The 13,385-nt window shown below is 53.4% G+C and overlaps 1 protein-coding gene across 1 annotated transcript in view; it reads right to left on the bottom strand.

Moving 5' to 3' along the window:
- Window positions 1-13,385, bottom strand: part of LOC134338800 (protein kinase C alpha type-like) — a 171,071-nt gene that overhangs the window by 113,348 nt on the left and 44,338 nt on the right. Inside the window, exon 3 of the mRNA XM_063034869.1 lies at window positions 5,783-5,865. Within this exon, the coding sequence (XP_062890939.1) occupies window positions 5,783-5,865 (83 nt within the window). The remainder of the gene's footprint in view (window positions 1-5,782; window positions 5,866-13,385) is intronic.

The following is a 13,385-nucleotide window of genomic DNA, read 5'->3' as shown; positions in this document are numbered from 1 at the left end:
CTTTATTTCTTCTAACAAAGTGCATGACCATACACTTCTCAACTGCCGATTTTCCTAGTCTATTCAAATCCTCCTGCAGAGTCCCTATTTCCTCAACACCACCCGCCCCTCCACCAAAAAATCAAAAAATGGTAGAAAAGGACAACAGACCCGTTCAGCATCCATGGGGACAGGAGAAGGGTGAGCCATTTGGGTCTGGAATGGACCAAGAAGGACTCAGTGGATCAGACAGTGCCTGCGGAGAGTGGGGAGTCCATGTTTCCCCTGTCAGAGGGGGTAGGGAGTGTAAATAAGCTTCAGGAAATCGTGGAGAGGAAGAGGAAGGTGGATCTCTGATGAGGGCACAGAGTAGGTTGGGGAGAGGATTAGCTCTGTAGGAGGTGAGTTGGCCAATGAGTGAATCCAAGCATGCACAGGTTCTTCGGCCCATCTGGTCTCTGCCAGCCCACTTCCTTATCTAAGCCAGTTCCATTTGCCCACATGTGCCCTGTATCCCTCTAAACCATTCCGATCCGTGTACCTGTCCAAATGCCTTTTAAATGCTGTTAATGTTCCAGCCTCAACCACTTCCTCTGGCAGCTCGTTCCGTAGATGGACCTCCCTCTGGGTGAAAAAGTTGCCCCTCGGGTCCCTGTTAAATCTCTTTCCCCCTCTCACCTTAAACTTGTGCCCTCTGGTTCTTGATTGCCCAGCCCTGGGCAAAAAGACTGTGCACATTCACCCTATCTGTGCCCCTGATGGTTTTATACGCCTCTGTAAGGTCACCCCTCAGTCTCCTACGCTTCAAGGAATAAAGTCCCAACCTACACAACCTCTCTCCATAACTCAGTCCCTGAGCCCCGGTAACATTCTCGTAAATTTCCTCTGCCCTCTCTCCAGCTCAACGGCATCTTTCCTACAGCAGGGTGACCAGAACTGAACACAATACTCCAAGTTCGGCCTCACCGACGTCTTGTACAACTGTAACATAACGTCCCAACTCCTGTACTCAGTGCCCTGACTCATGAAGGCTAGCGTGGCAAACGTCTTCTTCACCGCCCTGTCTACCTGTGACTCCACTTTCAGGGAACCATCTCCCTGTGCCCCTGGGTCCCTCTATTCTACAACACTCCCCAGGGTCCCTGTCTACCTGTGACTCCACTTTCAGGGAACCATGTCCCTGTACCCCTGCGTCACTCTGTTCTACAACACTCCCCAGGGTCCCTGTCTACCTGTGACTCCACTTTCAGGGAACCATCCCCCTGTGCTCCGGGTCCCTCTGTTCTCATCTTAAACCTGTGCCCTCTGTGTGTTGCTCCAGATTTCCAGCATCTGCAGAATCTATAAGGTCACCCCTCAGTCTCCTACACTCCAAGGAACAAAGTCCCAACCTCTCTCCGTAACTCAGTCCCTTGAGTCCCTACAACATCGTAAAGCTCCTCTGCCCTCTCTCCAGCTCAATGGCATCTCTTCAGCAGGGGGAAGGGATTGGAAAACAGGGAATAGGAAGAGATCTCTGGAGGGGAGGATGGGGGAAATGGCAGAGATTGGAATAATAATTCCTGGACAGTGGGCCACTCAGCCCTACTGATACAGGCTGTCTGAGATCCCTATGTAAGCTTGAGTTTATTGTCTGATACACAAGCCCGTGTGAACATTAATTACAGTAGTATCACAGCCACACAGCATCAGAGACACAATACTCACAATGAAACACAGAAACCGAAGATACATCGGACTCAATTTTTCTCAGAAGGAACACAATGAAACTCAGTGGTCATGGTGTTACTGTACCAAGCCAATGATTAGGCTTGTGCCAATTGGTTGAAGGGAAGTAGCCGATCCTGAACCTGGTGAAGTGGGGCTTCGGGCTTCTGTACCTCCTGCCCGATGGGAGACGCGAGAAGATGGCGTGGCCTGGACGGTGATGATCTTTGACGGTGACCTTGCCTTCCTGAGGCAGCACCTGGTGTAGATACTCCCGATGGTGGGGAGGGATGTACTGGGCTGAGTGAGTGCATGACACTCTGCAGCTTCTTACCTTCCTGACCGTACCAGACCATGACGGACCGTACCTGACCCTACCAGACCGTACCAGACCATACCAGACCCTAGCTGACCGTGTTGGACCGTGATGGAACCAGTCCACAGCCTGGGGCTGTGCTTCATCAGGAGTTTTTGTCTTCACTAAGGAGGACATAAATAATCTTCCAGAAATAGTAGGGGACAGAGGGTCCAGTGAGATGGAGGAACTGAGGGAAATACATGCTAGTAGGGAAGTGGTGTTAGGTAAATTGAAGGGATTGAAGGCAGATAAATCCCCAGGGCCAGATGGTCTGCATCCTAGAGTGCTTAAAGAAGTAGCCCAAGAAATAGTGGATGCATTAGTGATAATTTTTCAAAACTCGTTAGATTCTGGACTAGTTCCTGAGGATTGGAGGGTGGCTAATGTAACGCCGCTTTTTAAAAAAGAAGGGAGAGAGAAACCGGGGAATTATAGACCGGTTAGCCTAACGTTGGTGGTGGGGAAACTGCTGGAGTCAGTTATCAAGGATGTGATAACAGCACATTTGGAAAGCGGTGAAATGATCGGACAAAGTCAGCATGGATTTGTGAAAGGAAAATCATGTCTGACGAAACTCATAGAATTTTTTGAGGATGTAACTAGTAGAGTGGATAGGGGAGAACCAGTGGATGTGGTATATTTGGATTTTCAAAAGGTTTTTGACAAGGTCCCACACAGGAGATTAGTGTGCAAACTTAAAGCACACGGTATTGGGGGTAGGGTATTGGTGTGGATAGAGAATTGGTTAGCAGACAGGAAGCAAAGAGTGGGAATAAACGGGACCTTTTCAGAATGGCAGGCGGTGACTAGTGGGGTACCGCAAGGCTCAGTGCTGGGACCCCAGTTGTTTACAATATATATTAATGACTTGGATGAGGGAATTAAATGCAGCATCTCCAAGTTTGCGGATGACACGAAGCTGGGTGGCAGTGTTAGCTGTGAGGACGATGCTAAGAGGATGCAGGGTGACTTGGATAGGTTGGGTGAGTGGGCAAATTCATGGCAGATGCAATTTAATGTGGATAAATGTGAAGTTATCCACTTTGGTGGCAAAAATAGGAAAACAGATTATTATCTGAATGGTGGCCGATTAGGAAAAGGGGAGGTGCAACGAGACCTGGGTGTCATTATACACCAGTCATTGAAAGTGGGCATGCAGGTACAGCAGGCGGTGAAAAAGGCGAATGGTATGCTGGCATTTATAGCGAGAGGATTCGAGTACAGGAGCAGGGAGGTACTACTGCAGTTGTACAAGGCCTTGGTGAGACCACACCTGGAGTATTGTGTGCAGTTTTGGTCCCCTAATCTGAGGAAAGACATCCTTGCCATAGAGGGAGTACAAAGAAGGTTCACCAGATTGATTCCTGGGAAGGCAGGACTTTCATATGAAGAAAGACTGGATGAACTGGGCTTGTACTCGTTGGAATTTAGAAGATTGAGGGGGGGATCTGATTGAAACGTATAAGATCCTAAAGGGATTGGACAGGTTAGATGCAGGAAGATTGTTCCCGATGTTGGGGAAGTCCAGAACGAGGGGCCACAGTTTGAGGATAGAGGGGAAGCCTTTTAGGACCGAGATTAGGAAAAACTTCTTCACACAGAGAGTGGTGAATCTGTGGAATTCTCTGCCACAGGAAACAGTTGAGGCCAGTTCATTGGCTATATTTAAGAGGGAGTTAGATATGGTCCTTGTGGCTACGGGGGTCAGGGGGTATGGAGGGAAGGCTGGGGCGGGGTTCTGAGTTGGAGGATCAGCCATGATCATAATAAATGGCGGTGCAGGCTCGAAGGGCCGAATGGCCTACTCCTGCACCTATTTTCTATGTTTCTATGTTTCTATGTTTGAAGACCATGTGAATTGCTGCAGGAGACTGTGTTGCAACCAGTCAGGAGTTCCAACAGGACACCTGTGGAAACTTGTTCAAGTGTTCGGTGCCAAGCTGTACTCCTAAAGAAGTAAAGATACTGTTGTACTTGCCTTGTGTTGGCTGTGTATATGAGATGTTGACGCCCCAGGAGTTAACACTGCATCTTGAGCCCTGGAGTGGGAGACGTGTCCATTCACGAAGTGTGTTGTGCTTGTGTTCTGCCCCATTGGTACAGAACTTTGCGGGGTGGGGAGTTGTTCACAGGCTAAATGGTGAGGGTTGGGACAAGGAATGGGGTTGCAGCTACAGGGAGCAAACGGTCAACAAAATATGGTCCATGGATCATTTTTTCCTTACATGTGCTACCCAGATCTCTGCCCATGTTTGTCATCTGTCTACAAGATCACCAAGGAATGGTTATTCTCATCACCCCTTCGTTTACCCCTTCTGCCCCGCTGGGAGTGGAGGATACAACCAGCCTGTTTTGTGTGATTTTTTTTATCAATAACTTGGATGAGGAAGTGGAAGGGTGGGTTAGTAAGTTTGCAGATGACATGAATGTTGGTGGTGTTGTGGATAGTGTCGGAAGGTTTCAACAGGACATTGACAAGATGCAGAGCCGGGCTGAGAAGTGGCAGGTAGAGTTCAAATCCAAAAAGTGCAAAGTGATTCACTTTGGAAGATCAAATTTGAAGGCAGAGTGCAAGGTTGGAATGGCAGGATTCTTAGAAGTGTAGAGGAACTGAGAGATCTTGGAGTCCACATCCATCGATCTCTCAAAGTTGATAGGGTGGTTAAAAAGGCGTATGGTATGCTGGCCTTCATTAGTCCTTCAGAAAGATATTGAAACTCTACAAAACTCTGGTTAGACCACACTTGGAGTACTGCGTTCAGTTCTGGTCACCTCATTACACAAAGGATGTGAGAGCTATAGAGATCTGCTGCCTTGATCAAAGAGCATGTCTTATGAGGAAAGTTTGACCAATCTAGGGATTTACTCTTTAAAGAAAGGAGGAAGAGAGGTGACTTGATAGAGCTCATAGAGTTATAAAAAGTACAGCACAGAAACAGGCCCCTCAGCCCATCTAGTCTATGCTAAACCACTTAAACTGCCTACTCCCATCAACCTGCACCGGGAACATTGCCCTCCATATCCCTCCCCTCCATGTACCTATCCAAATGTCTCTTTAATGTTGAAATCGAGCTCAAATGCTCCACTTGTGCCAGCAGCTCGTTCCACACTCTCATGACCCTCTTGAGTTAAGACATTTCCCTTCATATTCCCCTTAAACTTCTCACCTTTCACTTTTAACCCATGACCTCTGATGCAGTCCCAATCACCCTCAGTGTAAAAAGCCAGCTTGCATTTACCTTATGTATACATCTCATAATTTTGTATACCTTTATCAAATCTCCCCTCAATCTTCTAAATTCCAAGAAATAAAGTCTGAAGCTATTGAAGATGATATGGGGCATGGGAGGAGCGGATAGCCAGCATCGCTTTCCCATGGTGGAGTGGTGGTAGCAGGGAGTTGGGCCGGGGGGAGCTGAGAAGCTGGAATGGGATCAACGAGCTGGGAATGGTGAGGACAGTGACACAACTTCAGAACAAGACAGAAAATCAAAAATCGGGTGCCAGAGTTGCCGATACATGAAGTCCCAGCAGGTGGTTAAGGGCCCGTTCCAGAAAATTAGATTATCTCAGGCAACGCCTACAATAACAAACCAACTTGCACACACACGCACACAGAGACGCAGGGGTACCTGCGCTGAGTCAACAAGAGAGAAGGAAACAAACAACCTTGGACAGAATACACAGCTGCAGCATACAGATCCCTCCTGTGGCAAGCCACCCCTCCCATCCCCTCACCTCTGAGTTTGCACCCTTATCGACTCCCGGGCAGGCGAAGGTCACAAATTCATGGCATCTCTTGTGGACGACAAAGGAACAGACTGAGGAGGAGAAGGAGAGGGAAATCGTGGTGAGAGGCGGATTCCTCGTGCTGACATTGAGATCCAACTCGCGACATGACAGCAACACATCCTGAACTTCCCTCTACCTATCCTTCAGCTCCCTCTACTTTCCTCAGTCCCTCGTTTCCCTTTCTCCTTCCTCCTCCCTTTTTCTCCCACTCCATCCATTTCATTTTCCTTCTTTCTCTCTCGCCCCTCACTCCTCTTCTCCAACAGCTAATCCACTTTCATCTCAGGCGTTCTCAACTCGGCAGCAGGTAACTTCACTTCGTCTGCCCCCTCCACTCCTCCCTCCGCTGTCTCTCTCCAGGCATTGATTGCCCATTTCTGCCTGGTTAAAAGTGCACAGGGACTCTGACAGTGAAAATCCCACATTCTGGCATCTGTAGCAAGACTGGCAGATGGACAGTCCTGCGGGATCCGTGGAAAGAACCCAAATATCCCTCAATGGCAGGATGGAAAATTCAGCCAATCGAAACAACCTCAGCACCTGTCACATACCCCTGAGTCAGACGCAGAGTAAAGGCCCTACTACACTCAACCGTCACACCCTCCAGGGCTCAGACACAGAGTGAAGCTCCCTCCCCACCGTCCCATCACACACTCCCGGGGTCAGACACAGAGTGAAGCTCCCGCCCCACCGTTCCATCACACACTCCCGGGGTCAGACACAGAGTGAATCTCCCTCCACACCGTCCCATCACACACTCCCGGGGTCAGACACAGAGTGAAGCTCCCTCCACACCGTCCCATCACACACTCCCGGGGTCGGACACAGAGTGAAGCTCCCTCCACACCGTCCCATCACACACTCACGGGGTCAGACACAGAGTGAAGCTCCCTCCACACTGTCCCATCACACACTCCCGGGGTCAGACACAGAGTGAATCTCCCTCCACACCGTCCCATCACACACTCCCGGGGTCAGACACAGTGTGAAGTTCCCTCCACACCGTCCCATCACACACTCCCGGGATCAGACACAGAGTGAATCTCCCTCCGCACTGTCCCATCAAACACTCCAGGGGTCAGACACAGAGTGAAGCCCCCTCCACACCGTCCCATCACACACTTCCGGGGTCAGACACAGAGTGAATCTCCCTCCACACCGTCCCATCACACACTCCCGGGGTCAGACACAGAGTGAATCTCCCTCCACACCGTCCCATCACACACACCCAGGGTCAGACACAGAGTGAAGCCACTCCACACCGTCCCATCACACACCCCCGGAGTCAGACACAGAGTGAAACTCCCTCCACACCGTCCCATCACACACTCCCGGGGTCAGACACAGAGTGAAGCCCCCTCCACACCGTCCCATCACACACTCCCGGGGTCAGACACAGAGTGAATCTCCCTCCACACCGTCCCATCACACACTCCCGGGGTCAGACACAGTGTGAAGCTCCCTCCACACCGTCCCATCACACACTCCCGGGGTCAGACACAGAGTGAATCTCCCTCCGCACCGTCCCATCACACACTCCCGGGGTCAGACACAGTGTGAAGCTCCCTCCACACCGTCCCATCACACACTCCCGGGATCAGACACAGAGTGAATCTCCCTCCGCACTGTCCCATCAAACACTCCAGGGGTCAGACACAGAGTGAAGCCCCCTCCACACCGTCCCATCACACACTTCCGGGGTCAGACAGAGAGTGAATCTCCCTCCACACCGTCCCATCACACACTCCCGGGGTCAGACACAGAGTGAATCTCCCTCCACACCGTCCCATCACACACTCCCAGGGTCAGACACAGAGTGAAGCCCCCTCCACACCGTCCCATCACACACTCCCGGAGTCAGACACAGAGTGAATCTCCCTCCACACTGTCCCATCACACACACCCGGGGTCAGACACAGAGTGAAGCTCCCTCCACACTGTCCCATCACACACCCCCGGGGACAGACACAGAGTGAAACTCCCTCCACACCGTCCCATCACACACTCCCAGGGTCAGACACAGAGTGAAGCCCCCTCCACACCGTCCCATCACACACTCCCGGGGTCAGACACAGAGTGAAGCTCCCTCCGCACCGTCCCATCACACACTCCCGGGGTCAGACACAGTGTGAAGCTCCCTCCACACCGTCCCATCACACACTCCTGGGGTCAGACACAGAGTGAATCTCCCTCCACACCGTCCCATCACACACTCCCGGGGTCAGACACAGAGTGAACCCCCTCCACACCGTCCCATCACACACGCCCAGAGTCAGACACAGAGTGAAACTCCCTCCACACCGTCCCATCACACACTCCCGGGGTCAGACACAGAGTGAAGCCCCCTCCACACCGTCCCATCACACACTCCCGGGGTCAGACACAGAGCGAATCTCCCTCCACACCGTCCCATCACACACTCCCGGGGTCAGACACAGTGTGAAGCTCCCTCCACACCGTCCCATCACACACTCCCGGGGTCAGACACAGAGTGAATCTCCCTCCGCACCGTCCCATCACACACTCCCGGGGTCAGACACAGTGTGAAGCTCCCTCCACACCATCCCATCACACACTCCCGGGATCAGACACAGAGTGAATCTCCCTCCGCACTGTCCCATCAAACACTCCAGGGGTCAGACACAGAGTGAAGCCCCCTCCACACCGTCCCATCACACACTTCCGGGGTCAGACACAGAGTGAATCTCCCTCCACACCGTCCCATCACACACTCCCGGGGTCAGACACAGAGTGAATCTCCCTCCACACCGTCCCATCACACACTCCCAGGGTCAGACACAGAGTGAAGCCCCCTCCACACCGTCCCATCACACACTCCCGGAGTCAGACACAGAGTGAATCTCCCTCCACACTGTCCCATCACACACACCCGGGGTCAGACACAGAGTGAAGCTCCCTCCACACTGTCCCATCACACACCCCCGGGGACAGACACAGAGTGAAACTCCCTCCACACCGTCCCATCACACACTCCCAGGGTCAGACACAGAGTGAAGCCCCCTCCACACCGTCCCATCACACACTCCCGGGGTCAGACACAGAGTGAAGCTCCCTCCGCACCGTCCCATCACACACTCCCGGGGTCAGACACAGTGTGAAGCTCCCTCCACACCGTCCCATCACACACTCCTGGGGTCAGACACAGAGTGAATCTCCCTCCACACCGTCCCATCACACACTCCCGGGGTCAGACACAGAGTGAACCCCCTCCACACCGTCCCATCACACACGCCCAGAGTCAGACACAGAGTGAAGCTCGCTTGAAATCTGATGCCCAGATTTGTTTTTATTATCCAGAATCCCAAGTTGGGCTGAGCTTTCTGAGCCAACTGTTGCTGGGAATCCAGAGAGAACACGGAGATTGAGAAATATCCCACTGGGCACATGTGAACTGGGTTAATTGGAAAATCTGATTTGCAGAATACCTGACCTAATTTGCAGCATCATTGCCCATGACAGACAATCACACTTTCTGTCACACACAGCGGCCTTGGGAGTGTATGATGGGACCGTGTGGAGGGAGATTCACTCTCTGTCTGACCCAGGGAGTGTGTGATGGGACAGTGTGGAGGGAGCTTCACTCTGTGTCTGACCCCAGGAGTGTGTGAAGGGACAGTGTGGAGGGATCTTCACTCTGTGTCTGACCCCAGGAGTGTGTGATGGGATGGTGTGGAGGGAGATTCACTCTTTGTCTGATCCCGGGAGTGTGTGATGGGACAGTGTGGAGAGAGATTCACTCTGTGTCTGACCCCGGGAGAATGTGATGGGACGGTGTGGAGGGAGATTCACTCTGTGTCTGACCCCGGGAGCGTGTGATGGGACGGTGTGGAGGGAGCTTCACTCTGTGTCTGACCCTGGGACTGTGTGATGGTACGGTGTGGAGGCAGTGTGTGATGGGACAGTGTGAAGGGAGATTCACTCTCTGTCTGACCCTGGGAGTGTGTAATGGGACGGTGTGGAGGGAGCTTAACTCTGTGTCTAACCCCAGGAGTGTGTGATGAGACGGTGTGGAGGGAGCTTCACTGTGTGTCTGACCCGGGGAGTGTGTGATGGGACGGTGTGGAGGGAGCTTCACTCTGTGTCTGACCCGGGAGAGTGTGAGGGGATGGTGTGGAGGGATCTTCACTCTGTGTCTGACCCCAAGAGTGTGTGATGGCACGGTGTGGACGGAGTTTCACTCTGTGTCTGACCCAGGGAGTGTGTGATTGGACCGTGTGGAGGGATCTTCACTCTGTGTCTGACCCCAGGAGTGTGTGATGGGACCGTGTGGAGGGATCTTCACTCTGTGTCTGACCCCAGGAGTGTGTGATGGGACGGTGTGGAGGGATCTTCACTTTGTGTCTGACCCCAAGAGAGTGTGATGGGACGATGTGGAGGGATCTTCACTCTGTGTCTGACCCCAGGAGTGCGTGATGGGATGGTGTGGAGAGAGATTCACTCTGTGTCTGACCCCGGGAGTGTGTGATGGGACGGTGTGGAGGGAGCATCACTCTGTGTCTGACCCCGAGAGTGTGTGATGGGACGGAGTGGAGGGAGCTTCACTCTGTGTCTGACCCCGGGAGTGTGTGACGGGACGGTGTGGAGGGAGCTTCACTCTCTGTCTGACCCCAGGAGTGTGTGATGAGACGGTGTGGAGGGAGTTTCACTCTGTGTCTGACACAGGGAGTGTGTGATGGGACCGTGTGGAGCGATCTTCACTCTGTGTCTGACCCCAGGAGTGTGTGATGGGACAGTGCGGAGGGGGCTTCACTCTGTGTCTGACCCTGGGAGAGTGTGATGGGACGGTGTGGAGGAAGCTTCACTCTGTGTCTGACCACAGGAGTGCGTGATGGGATCGTGTGGAGGGATCTTCACTCTGTGTCTGAGCCTGGGAGTGTGTGATGGGACAGGATGGAGAGAGTTTCACTCTATGTCTGTCCCCGGGAGTGTGTGATGGGAAGGTGTGGAGGGAGTTTCACTCTGTGTCAGATCCCGGGAGTATTGATGGGACGGTGTGGAAGGAGTTTCACTCTGTTTCTGACCCCGGGAGTGTGTGATGGGACGGTGTGGAGGGAGCTTCACTCTGTGTCTGACCCCAGGAGTGTGTGATGGGACAGTGTGGATGGAGATTCACTCTGTGTCTGACCCCGGAAGTGTGTGATGGGACGGTGTGGAGAGAGATTCACTCTGTGTCTGACCTCGGGAGTTTGTGATGGGACAGGGTGGAGGGAGCTTCACTCTGTGTCCGACCCCGGTAGTGTGTGATGGGACGGTGTGGAGGGAGATTCACTGTCTGTCTCACCCGGGGAGTGTGTGATGGGATGTTGTGGAGGGAGATTCACTCTGTGTCTGACCCCGGGAGTGTGTGATGGGATGTTGTGGAGGGAGATTCACTCTCTGTCTGACCACAGGAGTGTGTGATGGGACGGTGAGGAGGGAGCTTCACTCTGTGTCTGACCCCGGGAGCACGTGATGGGACACTGTGAAGGGAGCTTCACTCTATGTCTGCCCTAGGAGTGTGTGATGGGACGGTGTGGAGGGAGCTTCACTCTGTGTCTGAGCGTGGGAGTGTGTGATGGGTCGGTGTGGAGGGAGCTTCACTCTGTGTCTGACCCCGGGAGTGTGTGATGGGACGGTGTGGAGGTAGCTTCACTCTGTGTCTGACCCCAAGAGTGTGTGATGGGACGGTGTGGAGGGAGTTTCACTCTGTGTCTGACCCAGGGAGTGTGTGACGGGACCGTGTGGAGGGATCTTCACTCTGTGTCTGACCCCAGCAGTGTGTGATGGGACCGTGTGGAGGGATCTTCACTCTGTGTCTGACCCCAGGAGTGTGTGATCGGACGGTGTGGAGGGATCTTCACTCTTTGTCTGACCCCAGCAGTGTGTGATGGGATGGTTTGGAGGGAGATTCACTCTGTGTCTGATCCCGGGAGTGTGTGATGGGACAGTGTGGAGAGAGATTCACTCTCTGTCTGACCCCGGGTGTGTGTGATGGGACAGTGTGGAGGGAGCTTCACACTCTGTCTGACCCCAGGAGTGTGTGATGTGACGGTGCGGAGGGAGCTTCACTCTGTGTCTGACCATGGGAGTGTGTGATGGGACGGTGTGGAGGGAGTGTGTGATGGGACAGTGCGGAGGGGGCTTCACTCTGTGTCTGACCCTGGGAGTGTGTGATGGGACGGTGTGGAGGGAGCTTTACTCTATGTCTGACCCCGCGAGTGTGTGATGGGACGGTGTGGAGGGATCTTCACTCTGTGTCTGACCCCAGGAGTGTGTGATGGGATGGTGTGGAGGGAGATTTACTCTGTGTCTGACCCCGGGAGTGTGTGATGGGACAGTGTGGAACGAGCTTCACTCTATGTCTGACCCCAAGAGAGTTTGATGGGACGGTGTGGAGGGAGATTCACTCTGTGTCTGACCCCAGGAGTGTGTGATGGGACGGTGCGGAGGGACATTCACTCTGTGTCTGACCCCGGGAGTGTGTGATGGGACAGTGTGGAGGGAGCTTCACTCTGTGTCTGAGCCTGGGAGTGTGTGATGGGACGGTGTGGAGGCAGCTTCACTCTGTGTCTGACCCCAGGAGTGTGTGATGGGTTGGTGTGGAGGGAGTTTCACTCTGTTTCTGACTCCAGGAGTGTGTGATGGGATGGTGTGGAGGGAGATTCACTCTGTAACTGACCCCCGGAGTGTGTGATGGGACAGTATGGAGAGAGTTTCACTCTATGTCTGACCCCGGAAGTGTGTGATGGGAAGGTGTGCAGGGAGTTTCACTCTGTGTCAGATCCCGGGAGTTTTGATGGGACGGTGTGGAAGGACTTTCAAGCTGTTTCTGACCCCGGGAGTGTGTGATGGGACGGTGGTGGAGGGAGCTTCACTCTGTGTCTGACCCCGGAAGTGTGTGATGGGACGGTGTGGAGAGAGATTCACTCTGTGTCTGACCTCGGGAGTGTGTAATGGGACGGTGTGGAGGGAGCTTCACTCTGTGTCCGAACCCGGGAGTGTGTGATGGGATGTTGTGGAGGGAGATTCACTCTCTGTCTGACCCCGGGAGTGTGTGATGGGACGGTGTGGAGGTAGCTTCACTCTGTGTCTGACCCCAAGACTGTGTGATGGGACGGTGTGGAGGAACATTCACTCTGTGTCTGCCCCAGGGAGTGTGTGATGACACCGTGTGGAGGGATCTTCACTCTGTGTCTGACCCCAGGAGTGTGTGATGGGACCGTGTGGAGGGATCTTCACTCTGTGTCTGACCCCAGGAGTGTGTGATCGGACGGTATGCAGGGATCTTCATTCCGTGTCTGACCCCAGGAGTGTGTGATGAGATGGTTTGGAGGGAGATTCACTCTGTGTCTGACCCCGGGAGTGTGTGATGGGACAGGGTGGAGAGAGATTCACTCTCTGTCTGAACCCGGGTGTGTGTGATGGGACCGTGTGGAGGGAGCTTCACACTCTGTCTGACCCCAGGAGTGTGTGATGGGACGGTGCGGAGGGAGCGTCACTCTGTGTCTGACCCTGGGAGTGTGTGATGGGACGGTGTGGAGGGAGTGTG

Source organism: Mobula hypostoma, chromosome 28, assembly GCF_963921235.1.
Source record: "Mobula hypostoma chromosome 28, sMobHyp1.1, whole genome shotgun sequence".
NCBI lineage: Eukaryota > Metazoa > Chordata > Chondrichthyes > Myliobatiformes > Myliobatidae > Mobula > Mobula hypostoma.
Note: the sequence above shows the minus strand (reverse complement) of the source record. Positions and strands in the feature narration are given on the sequence as shown.